The sequence below is a fragment of the Palaemon carinicauda genome, chromosome 36, assembly GCF_036898095.1.
Source record: "Palaemon carinicauda isolate YSFRI2023 chromosome 36, ASM3689809v2, whole genome shotgun sequence".
Classification (NCBI taxonomy): domain Eukaryota; kingdom Metazoa; phylum Arthropoda; class Malacostraca; order Decapoda; family Palaemonidae; genus Palaemon; species Palaemon carinicauda.
In genome coordinates, this window is record NC_090760.1 from 58577649 (window position 1) to 58595148 (window position 17500).

General features: G+C 29.8%; 1 protein-coding gene across 1 annotated transcript; it reads left to right on the forward strand.

The window, feature by feature from the left end:
• The first annotated feature begins 15941 nt into the window (after positions 1–15941).
• Positions 15942–16592, forward strand: LOC137628654 (piggyBac transposable element-derived protein 4-like). The gene has a single exon (XM_068359806.1). It carries the CDS (start codon positions 15942–15944, stop codon positions 16590–16592), a length of 651 nt encoding a protein of 216 aa, XP_068215907.1.
• Positions 16593–17500: the final 908 nt, after the last annotated feature.

A 17500-nucleotide genomic window follows, 5' to 3' on the forward strand; every position in this document is an offset into this window, starting at 1 on the left:
GTCATCAATGGCCTAAAAACTTGAAAGTAGGCTATAGCTTGTGGCTGGGACTTCTCCTACCACTAATCTTTTCTAATATGTCTGACCTTGCTCTTCATATCAAAGCACTCCAGGATGTCTACATCTACCTCCTCATGTCATAACCGGAAGTCTTCAATAAAAAATCCCATAGCTTCCCTCTGAGCACAGTATTTAACTTCATACCAAGACAGCAGGACTCCCTGTGTAAGACATATTCCGGGGCCCGTGTGCGGACGATCTTTCAAAAAACAATTATTCGAAAGACAATTGTTCGAAAAACTTTTTTTTTGAAAACCAATTATTCGAAAACAATTGTTCGAATGTGGAATTGTTCGAATTCACAATTGATCGAATTACAAGATATTCGAATATAAAATTTTTCGAAATTTATGTTGTTCGAATCATTAGAAAACTTTACTTAATCATAAAGAAGAATAGGATTAATGTTAATTAATGAGTATTTTAGAATTATTAAAGTTTTATTTACACATTTTGGACATTTATGTCAAATAAAAAACATTTTTAAAGCAATGAAAAATCAATACTAATTTAAAAAAAGGAAATCAGACATTTTATTACATCCTTAGATTATGGGCTACTGCACGAAGATACTTGATCTCGTCTTGATATTCTTCAAAGGTGTCCACCAGTTTCTTGAGACGTCTTGCATTTTCTTTATATTTCCGGGTGCTTCTTTCACATTCTTCACCTCTATTCAATTTTGCAATTTTAATTTCATTGAGAGATTGTTCTCTTTTAAGTGCGTCGATAAATTTCCATAATGTTGGGTGAGCAGCACCGACTTGCTGACAAAATGCTCGATGCAAACCCTCAATCGAATTATTTGTCTTTGGGAGATTATATCATATATCAAACAAAGGGGAACGACGAGCATTTCGTCTACCTGGTCGACCAAGCCACGTATCTTCAAAATAATCTATTACCGGAAGTAATACGGGCGAAGGTAACTCCTGTTCTACTAAATTTTCAAAAGTTTCGATAACTCTTCCTTCTGAGATAAATGCCGGTTCTAATAAAATTCTAATTTCCATTGAAAGCTCTACGTCAGTATCATACTGTACTTTTAAACCAACATTGCATACTTTCCTATATAAACATTGTCCTAAATGGAAAAGAAAACAATAAAGCTTGACTGAGGAAAATTCTTTCTTGGAAGCATTTATCATGGTCTGTTCAAAATCAGTGGTGATTGAATCAATATTTGAAAGTTTTGCTAATTCTTTGATGCATCGCAAAAATCTAACATAAATTTCTTATTTTTATTTGGCAGCAACCCAAAAATCAAAGGTATACAATACCCGTTCTTTAAGCCATGTTTACTACAAAGTTGTTCAAACAGTGTTGGGACTCTTTTGAAAGTACCACCGCTGAATAAATTCCGACATGAAGTTAAAACATCAAGATTTCCGTGTGTGAAAAAATATTAATATTCTCTCGTCCTCCACACCCGAGTCAACATGAAGAAAATCTTCATTCTTGAAAGTCTTCATATATTCGACTGTAAACACTATATCCTTCCTATGACTGGGTGTAGATAGTCCTCAATTTCCTTGGGAGCGAACCTGTATAATTTAGCGCTTAATACTGTTTACAGTTGGCAATCCTTGAGCTCCAGATTCACTAATATCCGAAGATACATTTGAAATTATATAATGACGTGAGTCACGTGTAACTTTTGCATCCTCTTAAACTTTTTCAATAAATTTTCGTACTTCTATTCTAGCTGCATCACCTGAATGATTATGTTCTTTACAAATAGAAACCACTTCTTTTACTGTTATAGCACGAAATTTACAGTAATTAGAAAAATTATGAAACTTACAATATATTTGATCTTGTATTTGCTTGTCTTTAACAAATAAATGTCCGTTCACTACTAAAATAGGCTTTGCCTTTTCACTCTTAACGAACTAAATAAGAAAGCGTCCAAAATAACAGTGAGAATTTTAATGCTTATTTTCCAAAGAAGGATTTGTTTATGGTTCATTTTTATTTTCATTTTATTTTATAAATGTATTTAAGAAAAATGATGCAATTCAATGGTTTCTCATTCAACTACTCATTCGATTATTAATGTTTTGCTAAAGCCGGATGTGTTTACTTTTTCCTTTATAAATATATTCTAAAAGACAAACAATGCAATTGAGTATTTTTTCATATTACTATTCATTCGCTCATAAACTGCAGAAATAATAAATTCTTACTCTAACTCAACAAGTCGCTGTAACCCATGATTCGAACAATATTAATTTCGAAAAACTGTTTATTGTAATATGTTGTAATTCGATCAATTGTAAATTCGAACAATTGCTTTCGAATAATTGGTTTTCGAGGAAAAGTTTTTCGAACAATCGTCTTTCAAATAATTGTTTTTCGAAAAATCGTCACCAAATCTCCGGGGCCAGGCCTCGGATCATTTGGCAGCCATAAACCAAAAATTAGCTAAATATGAAAAAATGGGCTTTTGCTAAAAGACCTCAAGCCCATGATCGTCACCCCTACACATCATCCTCAAAAAGGATAACTCCCATTACCTTTGTGGAGATTATATACGTCTGAGCAGTCTACTTGAACAAAGCTAAGGTTTTCTCCATCTTGGTGACCTGAAAGTCCAAGCCAAAGACCTGACGTGGGGTTCCACTTAGGAAGCGGCATTCTGGAACACATAGAATGTTTTATCAACTGCTGCTGCTCTCACCTTTTCCAAGCCACATGCTCCTCACCTTCTCTCCACCGATAACAGTGATGCCCATATTGGTATGTGTTCGAGCATACCAATCTTATGTTAAAATGCTAAAAGATGAATATGCAGAGAGAACAACAATCCAGAAACTACACAAAGTTAGTAAGAAAATTCCGATTGTAAAGGAAGTTAGATAGGGAAACCCCATCTCTCCTAAATTATTCACATCATGCCTGAAAAGTTTTTAAGAATTTAGATTAGGAAAATGTAATAATCAATATTAATGGGAAATACTTTTACAAATTGAGATTTACAGAGGCTATAGTTGTGTTTAGTGTACCCTGGGAGGAATTACAAAATATCATAGCTAATTTTAATAGAAAAAAAAAGTAGTGAAAATTAATATAAGTAAAACTAAGATAAGGTTCAAAGAAAATGCTCAGGTAAGACAAATCAGTTATGAGAGAAACTCTAGAGATTGTAAAGGAAGCAGAGGAAGGAAGAAACAATTGATTGACCAACTAAGAAAGTTTGTAGGTGTGTACTGGCAGAGAAAGACCATAAACAGACGCAAGTGGAATGACATGTGTGAGACCTTAATTCTGCAAGATATATATATATATATATATATATATATATATATATATATATATATATATATATATATATATATATATATATATATATATATATATACAAATCATTAGCAAATACTTGAAGATTAAAAAAATACAATGTCACTTGAAAAGGGGCCAATTCCTACCGAACAGAAATTGAAATCAAAATTTCTCAATGAAAATCGAAAAATCTATATCCCGTTTTCTGTTCTTGTCGGCCCTTAAAGCTGACATATGGATTCGGAGGAAGCTATACAGAACAAAACTAAGTAGAGGTTGGTATTTACTGTACTAACATAAGCCTTGCTAAGGTGGTAGTTGGGCGTTGCTTTCTATGGATATTGTATGACGCCACTTAGGAATCTCTCTCCCTCTCCTTCCCTCTCCAATCAGTCATCCTATTTCTGGGGAATAGTCTCTTTATCTTTCAACTATAACACTATTTGTACTAGTTGAAATATTCTCTCTCTCTATCTCTCTCTCTCTCTCTCTCTCTCTCTCTCTCTCTCTCTCTCTCTCTCTCTCTCTCTCTCTCTCGAAAATGAATTCTTATCATATAACTCTTCACCCCTTTCTATTCTTTACTCTCTGTTCTATTCCTAGAATGGCGATATCGAATTAACGAGGTATATAATTTTGAGTGTATATGAAATATTAATTTTATGTTTTAGCATCACCAATTAAGATAATTTTGGTTATATATATACTAATATATATATACATACATATATATATATATATATATATATATATGTATATATATATATATATATATATATATATATATATATATATATATATATATATATATATATATATATATATATATTTATTTATATATAAATATATATATACACATAAATATACATATATATATATATATATATATATATATATATATATATATATATATATATATATTTATATACATATATATATATATATATATAATATATATATATATATATATATATATATATATATATATATAATTAACACGCACACCCACACCCACACACACACACACACACACACACACACACACACACACACATATATATATATATATATATATATATATATATATATATATATATATATATATATATATATATATATATATATATATATAATTAACACCCACACCCACACCCACACCCACACACACACACACACACACATACTGTATATATATACATGTTTATATATATATATATATATATATATATATATATATATATATATATATATATATATATATATATATATATATATATACATATATATATGTAAATATATATATGTATATATATATATATATATATATATATATATATATATATATATATATATATATATATATATATATATATATATGACCTTTCTTGTAAAAGTCTGTTGAATCTGCATCTTACAGAGGGCAAAAAACGTGATTGAGTTTGGGGGACAGAATTGTAACGAAAAACGATGCAGGATTTATGTGGAAAGATAGTTTATTTGGGTTTCGCTGCCTCTTCTCTGTACATGCATCACTATTTCATTTCCTTATAGCTATGATTTTATACTTTTTTGTTTATTCCATATTGCCATTGTGACAATCCCTTTAATCTATAAAGGGTGAAATGGTTGTAAAGGCATACTGTAAATCATCAGAGGTGAATATTAAGAACATACTACTCTTAAAAAATATTTTCATAAATCTCGCTCCGAATAGGATTTTTAGTCTCAGGTTTATCTAATTAACTGATGGGACAACATAAACTCACAAACCCTTTAATGATAACCGTTTCACCTATAATTATCATCATCATCCTCTCCTCCTACGCCTATTGACAATAATGCACTTGACTAGATTTCACAATTCCTCTCAAGCTTGAGCTTTTAATTCAATATTTTTCCATTCACCGTGTCCTACTTCAAACTTCATACTCTTCCAACTCTTCTATTACCTTGTGGAGCAGAGTCAAACGTTTGGTAAACTATTCTCTCTTGGGGATTGCGAAGAGCATTCCCAAACCATCTCCATCTACCCCTCACCATGATCTCATCACATATGATACTCGAGTAATCTCTTTAATAGTTTCATTTTTAATCCAGTCCTTCCATATACTTCTTAACATCATTGTGAGTGCTTTGTTTTAAAATCTACTAATTCGGTAAGAGATTCTGTCATTGTTGTACTAGGACTTACATCCATACAGTAGCACAGATTTCACTAAACTGATATATAGCCTGATTTTTATATGTAATTTCAAGCGATTGGATTTTCAAATTTTTCTGAATCTAGCCATTCTTAGATATTTTGTTTTTCTCAATCTTTTCCTAAAATCTAATTCTTAAGACCGTGTATTAGAGATCTTAGTTCCTGAATACCTGAATGCTTTTACCTAAGTAATCCCATCTCCTTCCAATGATATTTCATCATCCATTGCATAATCCGTTCTCATCATCATTATCTTTCTTCTATTCTTCCTAAGCCCAACCTTTTGTGATATTTCACGCATTCTGGTACGAAAGCATTGCAAATCCAGTGGTATTCTGCTAATGAGGTCAGCATCATCAGCATAATCTAGGTCTGCTAATATCCTATTAGTAATCGAGTCCAATCTTTCTTCACTATCTCTCTACGAACAAAATCCATGATGTTTATAAACAACCTGGGTGAAAACACATTCCGTTGAAGTACTCCACTCTTCACTGGAATTTCATTTGACAGGACTACGCTAACAATAACTTTGCACTTACTATACTCATGAATAGACTTCATCAAATTCATTTATTTATGAGGAATTTCAAAATAACGCAGGATTCTCCACAAACTTAGCTAGTGCATACTATCAAAATGAAGGTCCACAAATACTATCATAAGTGGATTTCTATATTTTACTTATTTTCACCTTCAATTAACTACCAATAATTAATACAAAAAAAAAAAAAAAAAAAAAAAAAAAAAAAAAAAAAAAAAAAAAAAAAAAAAAAAAAAAAACGCCCTATGTTCTTCAAAATCTATTATCATAATTTTCTAAACGTAATCAGGTAACCATCAGAAACTGAAACTTTATATGTAAATTTATTTTTCTAAAGCTATAATTCATATCTTAATTTCTGCATCAAATAAATTAGTGTTTAGTTAAACGTGCATAAAACACCAATCTAATACAGTGTTTGATATATTCAGTTCTGTTTGAATTACTAAAGACCAAACTGAGAATATTTTGGATATATTGAAACCCCCAATTATAAAATCGAATGGTCACAGAGCCTACTTTTAGATCATATACATACACACACACACACACACACACACACACACACACACACATATATATATATATATATATATATATATATATATATATATATATATATATATATATAAATATATGTATATATGTATATTTATATATATGTATATATATATATATATATATATATATATATATATATATATATATATATATATATATATATATATATATTATATATATATACACACACACACACACACACATATATATATATATATATATATATATATATATATATATATATATATATATATATATATATATATATATACTCAGGAAGAACAGATGGAATTAGAAGAGAAGGGGCAGGAATGATAATGGCACCAAGAAGAGCTTTGTTAATAGTAGATTTTTATTTGCAAGGTTTAAGTCAAAATACTGTAATATACGAATTATAGTTTGCTAGGCACCAACAAAAGGTTCCCCCCAAAAAAGGAAAGATAAATACTATGAGGAAGTGTAATTGATGAGATCCCTGAGAGAGATATGAATAAAGTGATTGGTGGCATCAATGCTAAAGTATGAAGGCATAATGAAGGTATAGAGAAAATGATGGGTGTTGGGGGTCTTGGCGAAGTTGCAAATGGAAATGGAGTATATGCTATAAGTTTTTGTTCAATAAAGAATCTTGTTATTAGAAGTATTCTTTTCCAGCACTTGGACATCCACAAATAAACATAGGTTTCACCATGTGGCAATAACAAAAATGAAATTGTTCAACTAGCCATCAATATAGAGAGCAGGAGAAATCTGAGAATTGTAAGGAGCTATAGAGGGGCAGATATTTGTGGTGATCACAAGCTCCTCATTACCACACAGAAATTAAAACTGGAAGAACCAAACAGAAATGTAGATAGAATACCTATGTTTCATAAAATTAATCTTCTAGAAGTTAATCAAAGAGAAACCTTCCCAGTTAAATGTAAGTATCGATTGTCAGTCTTAGAGCATTTAAGAGAAGAAGAGCAGATAATGAATGAAGAATGGTGTGATGTTAAAGAACATATATTATTCAGCCAGTAATGAAGTTTTGGGACATGCAGTTACAAAAAGAAAGCAGTGGATATCCTAATAATGCTTGGGATACTATTAAAAAAGAAGACAAAACTGAAATTGATTGCTGAAGGTTTTCGAGGAGTACTGAAAATTACAAAGTAGAGCATGTTAAGTATTCTAGTATCGGTACTGAAGTAAAAAAAAACCAGGAATGACTGGAGAGAATATTCAATCAGGAAAGCAGATACGTCCGACAAAGCTATGAATTCAGAGAGTGGCTATGGCTATTATTAATTAAATCTCTACTGGGGCAAAGAAAACGATGCATATTCTTATCAAAAAGAAGATGAAGGAAGGCAACGTTTGATGGAACACTTTAGTGAGGTTATGAATAGGGGATATGAAGATAATGATTTGATTGATATTCTTGAAGTTGATGAAGACCTTGATGTTCCCATGAATGAATTCAGTATGTTTGAAGTCAAAGCTATCATTATAAAACTCAAGAGATGGAAAGGATACTTACAAGATTATTTTGTAGAATGTGGCATGAAATAAATTAACCTGATGAATGGGAGCAAGGAGTAATAATTTTAGAGGCCTCACACTTTTGTCAGTTGTCATGAAAATATATAGTATATAGTATGAAAAATTTATGAAAAGCTCAGAGATGTAAAAGCAGGAATTAGAAAAGAAAAAGTTTTACTGACCACATTTTCATTTCAAGACGTGTGGTACAATATATGTGGAAAATAGAAATAAACTTTTTATGGCAATTGTAGACTACAAAAAGGTTTTGATATTGTGCACCACCCAGTTTTTATGGAGAGTCCTGTGTTATTATGAAGATTCTCTTGAATATGCAATTTTTTTTTTCATGAGCATAGCAAGTGCAAAGTTAATGCTAGAGAAGTCCTATAAAAAGTCTCCAGGAAACAGAGGAGTACTGCAAGGGAATGTTTTGTCCCTTATGTTGTTTATCCTCCTCATGGATTATTTAAGCCTTGGAATAGTTGGAGACTGTGGAAAAAGATTGGACTGGATTAGTAACAAGAATATAGGTGACTTAAATTATGCTGATGACGCGGTCCTTATCGGCAAAACACCACAGGAATGCTTACAAGAACACATGAAATATCCCATGGGGTTGGAGTAAGATAAATAAAAGAAAGACAGAGACGATGAGAACGGAATATGCAATGGAAGACGAAATATCTTTGGAAGGAGAAAGGATTAATTAGGTATAATCATTTGAATATTTAGGAACTATGATCTCTAATAGTAGATCTTTAGAATCTCAGTTTATTAAAAGATTGACTAAAGCAAATCAGGCAATGGCTAGGTTAAGTAAAATTTGGAAATGAAATCACCAGATAATACATAAAAAACTCAAAGCTGTAAATCAGTTTAGTAAGATCGGTGTTACTTTAAGGACATGAGTCATGGTCGGACTATGAAACAATATCTAACTGAATTTTTTAGATTTGATAGCATAGCCCTCAGAAGAATATTCGATGTTTATTTGCATGACAAGATTATGAAAATATGAGGAATTACCCTAGTGCTTTATGTGTCTGAGATCTGAGTGAAGAGTAGATTGAGATGGATTGAGCATGCTCTTCACACTCCCCAAGAGAAATCAGTTCACCAAACTTTCAACTGGGCTCCGGAAGGCACTAAAAGAGTTGGAAGACCGAGGCCTACATATTTGAAGATTATGAAGCATGGAGTAGGAGGTAATGGATGGAGAAGTATTTATTTGGAAGCTCAAGATTGTCAACTGGCGAAAACTAAACGAGGCCCTTTGCGTCAATAGGCGTGCGTTGAGATGACGATGAATATATAGTGTATATATGTATGATATATATATATATATATATATATATATATATATATATATATATATATATATATATATATATATATATATATATATATTTATTTATATATATATATATATATATATATATATATATATATATATATATATATATATATATATATATATATATATATATATATATATATATATATATATGTGTGTGTGTGTGTGTGTGTGTGTGTGCGCGTGTGTGTACGTGTGTGTGTGAGTGTGTGTGCATGCGTGTGTATGTGTGTGTGTGTTTCTTAAGTTCTTGAACATCAATAACGCATACCTCAAATAACCATCATAATAATAAGGTTTGTGTTGCCTTTTCAACATATCACATTGCAAGATTACTTTCTTCCATTAAAGTCAACGATTTTAATTTAGTAAACATAGGAAAGATAGATTCAGACATCTCTGGCTCTTCTGGATTTTTTTTTTTCAATTTAAGTCATATCATGATATTAGTTACTACAGCCAGGTCTAGAGTACACTTCATTCAGTGAAAGTTATGTAAAGGAACGGTTCTTTAATTCAAAATAAAATAATTGATTGATCTGCATCAGAGTATTTCTCATTCCTTTTTATGGTTGTATTTGTAGTTATGCAAATGTGTTTGAGTGTATTTGCTTTTTTATGCACTGGTGGGAGAGAGAGAGAGAGAGAGAGATCGAGAGAGACAGAGAGAGAGAGTGAGTTTGAGCACATATATCTATATATATATATATATATATATATATATATATATATATATATATATATATATATATATATACATATATATATATATATATATATATATATATATATATATATATAGATAGATATATATATACATATATATATATATATATATATATATATATATATTTATATATATATATATATATATATATATATATATATATATATATATTTATATATATATGTATGCGTATATATATATATATATATATATATATATATATATATATATATATATATATATATATATACACGCATACATATATATATATATATATATATATATATATATATATATATATATATATATATATATATATATATATATATACATATATATATGCAGAAGAACCACAGGGAAAATGAAAATACGGAATATACACTTAAGTCCTGACTAGTTTCGTGATACTTCCTCAGAGGACTGATTTATTGAGAGAGGTTTCTTACAATTTATAGGGAAAGCAAAAGTACGAACATACATATAGAGATTTAGAGAACAATGACACTCCCTTACCCGCTACCTGGGCTTGACTCAGGTGTTGAGTAGGAGGAGTCCGCAAGCTCGTTAGACACCTGCTAAAAAGGGTCATTTCTAGTGGCGGGTATATTCTTGTTTTCTTCTTATTTTACTTTCAGTACAGTTATTTATATGTCAATGCGGTAGCCTTATCTATATTCATGAGATTAAATTGATTATAAGAGAATAGCTATATCTGCGAAGCCACAAACTTGTTTTCTAGTCAAGACTGCATGCCATGTGTATATAATCTGAAAAGTTATAATCCGAAAGACTTCCTTAAGGAACACCAGATAATACATTCCTATACTCACTATGGTATTCCTCAACCCTTACTCTGCATGGCATTGCTCAAAACTCAATAATTATGCTAAGTAAAGACCTAGTTACATATATCTGCTTTAGCTTAATAACACGACCGGAATCATTGACAGCTAAAGGTAGCACTAAGAAGGGGGACGTTTTCCTTATTTTTGGACAAATATCTTTTATATCAAAAGAAAATAAATAATTTTACACAAAGTCTTCTATGACCTCCTCTGTATCACGGTGACAAGTTGTGCGACAAAATATTGATAAAATAATGGATATATAACATATATAAAAACCCAAACCCCTCGTTACTCTAAAGCCATGGCGGTATGAACCTTAAGTGTAACATAGGCCTTATTTTTGGACGAATATTTATTTTTTCTTATTCAACGAAAATTATCAAATTCACGTAATATCGTGTGTGGTATTCTATATATCATGGTGATAAAGTTTTCTCAAATACTAACAAATATTGGAGAAATAATGAATTAAAAGTCAATCATGCTCGTTTCTCCGAAATCAGTGTGGTATGACTCGTAAATTTGACCTAGTCACGGAGTATCCACGGCAAGTATTGAAACTTAAGTGCCATATGTATCCAAGGGAGTGATAAAAAACAAGAAAAAAAAAATCTTAGTTTAACTTTTTTTCTAATTCAAACGCATATACACTTATTTGAGGATCAATATTGAAGAATAATATACCATTTTAATGAAGAGATGGGATATTTCTTGTTTTTGTTAGATTTTTCAAAAAGGAAGAATAAAGGCTATGAGTTTAGAGATTAACTTTTTAATGACGAAAAATTTAAATATTCATAGAAATTTTTCCCTTTTTTATTGTCGAAAAAATAGCTCTAAGAGATATTTTTCCTTATTATATATTTCTTTTCTGTAAGTTTCCTTACAATAGCTCCAAAAATAGAGTACTATGAGCAATTTGAATACTTTCTTCTCAAAAAAAAATAAAACATAAAAAAATACTAATAATCTTCATATGTCTTTGTTATTTCCCCAACACTTTCTAGGAGAATGTCAATTCAAAATCAAACCATTGTCTTCTTGTGTAGTTCCATAGCCTCTGTAACATGGTCTTACGCTGTCTTGTATCAGAGTTCTCTTGCTTGAGGGTACACTTTAGTACGCTGTTTTATTTTATTTCTCTTCCTCTTGCCTTCTCGTGGTTTTACAGGTTGTATATGAAATATCTAATCTAAGGTCGCTACTGTTCTTGAAATATTTTTTTTTAATGGTTCATTAATTCTTTTGTAGTTTATATATTTTCTTGTTTTCTTCCCTCGCTGGGCTATTTTATCTGTTAAAGCTTTAGAGATTATAGCACCTTGCTTTTCCAGCTACGGTTGTAGCTTAGCTCGTCGTAATGATAATAATAATAATAATAATAATAATAATGATAATAATAATAATAATAATAATAATAATAATAATAATAATAATAATAATAATAATAATAATAATAGTACTATTTATTATTATAACAACAATGATGATGATGATACTAAAAAATAATAATCATAATAATAATAATAATTGTTATAATAACAATAATAAAAATAATGATAATAATAATAATAATAAAATTAATAATAAAAATAATAATAATAATTATTATTATTATTATTATTATTATTATTATTATTATCATTATTATTATTATTGTTATTATTATAATATAAAGCCTGTATAAATCTTATCAAATCTTGATCATTAATTCATATATGGCAGTTGCCCTACTTATGAATTTCCTAACCAAAATAAAGGGATTTTTGTAAAGCATGGAAAATTGTAAGGTGGGCATCAAATGTCCCGAGCCACTCGTGGAACCAAAACAGCAAACAAGGCGCCTGATAATTATATTTTTGGCAAAAGACGTTCACACACGTTAATATTGACGTAATGGCGGCAATCAGCAAAGATAGAGCTTCCACACACACACACACACACATATTTACTTGATGGAATAACATTACCATTTCTTCATTGAATGCAAAAAGAAACTGTTCATCGTAACTTTAAAAAAAATAACAGATAACTTAAAAACTAAGAATTCACCCGTCTTTTTGAGAGAGAGAGAGAGAGAGAGAGAGAGAGAGAGAGAGAGAGAGAGAGAGAGAGAGAGAGAGAGAGAGAGAGAGAGAGAGAGAGAGAGAGTTTGGTTTCACACCTCTATAATAGGACCAGTAAGTGTTTAAATTTCAATGGGCCAAAAACTTGAACTAATTATTTCAACTTCAAGAAAACAGGATTGAAGAAAACTCTATATCTCATTACACTTTACGTTTAAATATATATACACCAAAGTTATTGACCTTTCCCATGGACAGTGAGTGACAGCCATAAGGTTTAAGCATAGGAGATTTCTTTTTTTACAATGGGCTTATATTTTATTTTCAATTGATACCAAAACGATTTTATATACGTATAGTTCTGACAAGTCAGATCTGATCTAATATATTACTTCTCCAAAGAACATAATCTCTCTCTCCCTTCAATTAGAACGTCTACAATCAGCATTAATCTATGTTTTGTCCGAACGAGAAGGGATATGTTTCAGCATATTTCCATATCAGGGGACAACAATCTTAATCATTTTATATATCTGGGAACAAATAAACTGCAAAATATCACTCAAATTCTCATTCTAATGTAGCATCAAGTATATATATATATATATATATATATATATATATATATATATATATATATATATATATATATATATATATATATATATATATATATATCTTTATATGAATATATATATATATATATATATATATATATATATATCTTTATATGAATATATATATATATATATATATATATATATATATATATATATATATATATACATATATATATATATATATATATATATATATATATATATATATATATATATATATATATATATATATATATATATATATATATGTGTGTGTGTGTGTATATAAATATATATATATATATATATATATATATATATATATATATATATATATATATATATATATATATATATATATATATATATATATATGCATATATATATATATATATATATATATATATATATATATATATATATATATATATAAATGCGGCCACATACTATACATACATATACACAGTATTTATATAATGTATACATTTATGTGCGTATACATACAATTTTATAAATTAATTTAATCATTAGTCATGGGCATGGAACTATGAATCAGCAACCGTGAATGGTTTATAGTTGGTAAAAAATCACCGTTTTTAGTTTATAATATATAGCACACGTATTCCAAAGTACTGGAATACAGACTGGACTTCCGGCCTAATAACCTGATCATACCAAAAGCTTTTCCGACATAGAGAGGAGATCAATATCTAGAGAGCTCAACGCATGCTGAAGGGGAGACTTTTTAATTCCCAAGGGGAGAAGAATGAGAGTGCTTTAATTACTGTATAGGAGTCAAGAGTGGGAGGCCTTGTTAGCTTTTACTGTGGTACTTCAGTTCTTGTTAGTTGATACACTAATGACATACTTGACGGTCGGTCACCCTTCCTTGGTTATATGTTGCCTTAAAAGTAAGATTCAAACGATAATAAACTGGTAAAGGAAGAGCATGAACAAAAAAAAATCATTAATGAAAAACTTGGGATTTTCAATGTAAATTTTATGTCGACCATTTCTAACAATTTCTGACAATACATGATAAAGATCTTTTGGTAATTTGACTAATTAACAGGCAAAGATTTCGCTTATCAAATTATTTCCTAGTAATATGGCTATTGTACGTAAAATATTTAGTACATTTTCATATCAGTTTGAATAGACAGATTGATTTTCAGAAATCAAAGCCATATCATTTGTAGCCCTAGTTTTAATTAATATGATAAGGGACTCATCCTGTAATTAATAAAAATAATAGGTGTTTTTAAAAAAGATAATGGATTCAATTGCGTTGAGAGAGAGAGAGAGAGAGAGAGAGAGAGAGAGAGAGAGAGAGAGAGAGAGAGAGAGAGAGAGAGAGAGAGAGAGAGAGAGAGAGAGAGAAAGTTTTATATTTAGTGCAAATGGGATAGAATGTCATCATCAACGTATTATACGATTCTATTTCTGATGATTTTCAACAGCTCTTTATATACATATATGTATACACACCATATATATATATATATATATATATATATATATATATATATATATATATATATATATATATATATATATATATATATATATATATATATATATATATATATATGTGCGTAAAAATCACAGGAAAACGTGATGCTCAGATGCAGAAGAACAACAGGGAAAATGAAAATACGAAATATATGATTAAGTCCTGACTAGTTTCGTGATACTTCTTCAGAGAAATAATTTATTGAGAGAGGTTTCTTTACAATTTATAGGTAAAGTAAACGTATGAACATTCATATAGAGGCTTAGAGAACAATGACACTCCCATACCAGCTACCTGGGCTGTGATCAGGTCTTTACTGGGTGGAGATCAAACTTTATTAGACACCTGCCAAAAAGGGTCCTTTCTGGTGACAGTTAAATTCTTGTTTTTGATTTTCAATACAGTTTATTTATTAGAATAACGGTACCTTTATCTATATAAATGCATAAACAAAATTATATGTATATATAAAACACATCTCTATATAAATATATACAAAGACATACATACGTATAACAGACAGGTATTCATACACACACATGCATAATATATGCATATGTGTACACATACTGGTATACATATACAGAGACATACATAGACTTACATATAAATGAACAACTTTTTCCCTCAAAATGCCAATGTTCTTTTCTGCAGTAAATGGGACATAAACCAGACAAATTTGGAATAAAGTTTTGGATTGCTGCTGATACAGAATCAAAGTATTTGCTAAATGCTTTTCCTTACTTGGGAAAAGATGAACTTCGACCAGCAAATCAGCCCTTATCAACTCATGTTGTGCGAAGACTAATGGAACCATTCACTGGGAAAGGTAGAAATGTCATAACTGATAATTTCTTCACATTGCTTCAGTTAGCTGAACATCTGAAAGCAAAAAACACCAGCATTGTTGGCACAATGAATAAAGCCCGTAGAGAAATTCCATTTCAAATGAAGTCATGGAAAGGTCAACTCTATGATACACTTTTGCTGAAGAATAAGGATACGACCTTGGCAATAAACCAAAGTAAGAAAAACAAGACAGTCTTTATACTCAGTTCACTTCATCGTACTGTTTCAATAGGAGATGGACAGAAGAAAAAGCCAGAAACTGTTGTGTATTACAATGCAACAAAATTTGGAGTAGACGTACTTGACCAAATGGCACAAAATCATTCCAAAAGGTGTCCTTCCAGACGTTGGCCTATCCATGTATTTTACAATATTCTTGATCTTGCAATTATCAATGCATGGATATTGTATTCAGAGGTCACAGGGGAAAAACTAAGCCGTCATGATTTTAATCTTTGATTAGCAGAGGAATTTGCATATTCTTTGAAAAATCTAGAGTTGGCGGAAAGTGCCGATGATTCTGATGAGATTTTGGAAGAGGAGAGTAGAACACCAAATAAGAAAAGGAAGCAATGCCAAATCGGCTAGTGTAAAAATAACAAAACCGTGATGACCTGCAAAATATATGAGAAATATGTGTGTGGAAAATGCACTGCTGTAACTAAACTAATTGTATTTTGTAAATTGTGCAAGAAGTGAGGATATAAATGTTATTCATCACAGACCTATTATTCAAATTCTGTCATATCAAATAAGCAAAAACATTTCCCTAAATCAATATGGATGTTTATTTTACAAGTTGTTTGGCTAATACCAAATAACACCTGAATTTACAATTTTGAAAACCTTTCCCATTATAATTAATTTTTATTTGCTTTGAATTTTTATCGCTTTTTGCTATTATTGTAAATTTTCATTTAGAGGAAGAAATGAAAAACTTTTTTTTTATGATAATGTTATGCTATAAAGAAAATACAATAAAGAAACAAACAAAAAAATGATTTTTTATTTTCATTCCAATAGTTATCTAGAATGGAAAAACTTTGTAAAACCATATACTCAAGCATAGCCTTGACATGTAATTCCTCCTTGATTTCAATGCAAATGGTATACTAACTGGCATAAAGTAGCAACAGAACTAATAAACTAATTTTATTGGGTAGTTAGATAGTTCTCTATACAAGCAGTCAACATGACTGCTTGGCCGTTAATGGTACGTGCAGGACCTTGGCCTTTCAAGTGTTAACATGTCACATAATTGTTGTCAACCTCTCCAAAATTCTGTGTAAATATTGTATACCTATTCACGATTGGCATTGATGGCGCTGAAGCAGCTGCATGCATCAGCATTACATGAACACTCAAAT

Bases quoted from the DNA above. Each gene is read 5' to 3' on its own strand.
- LOC137628654 (XM_068359806.1), top strand. From the start codon at position 15,942: ATGGGACATAAACCAGACAAATTTGGAATAAAGTTTTGGATTGCTGCT.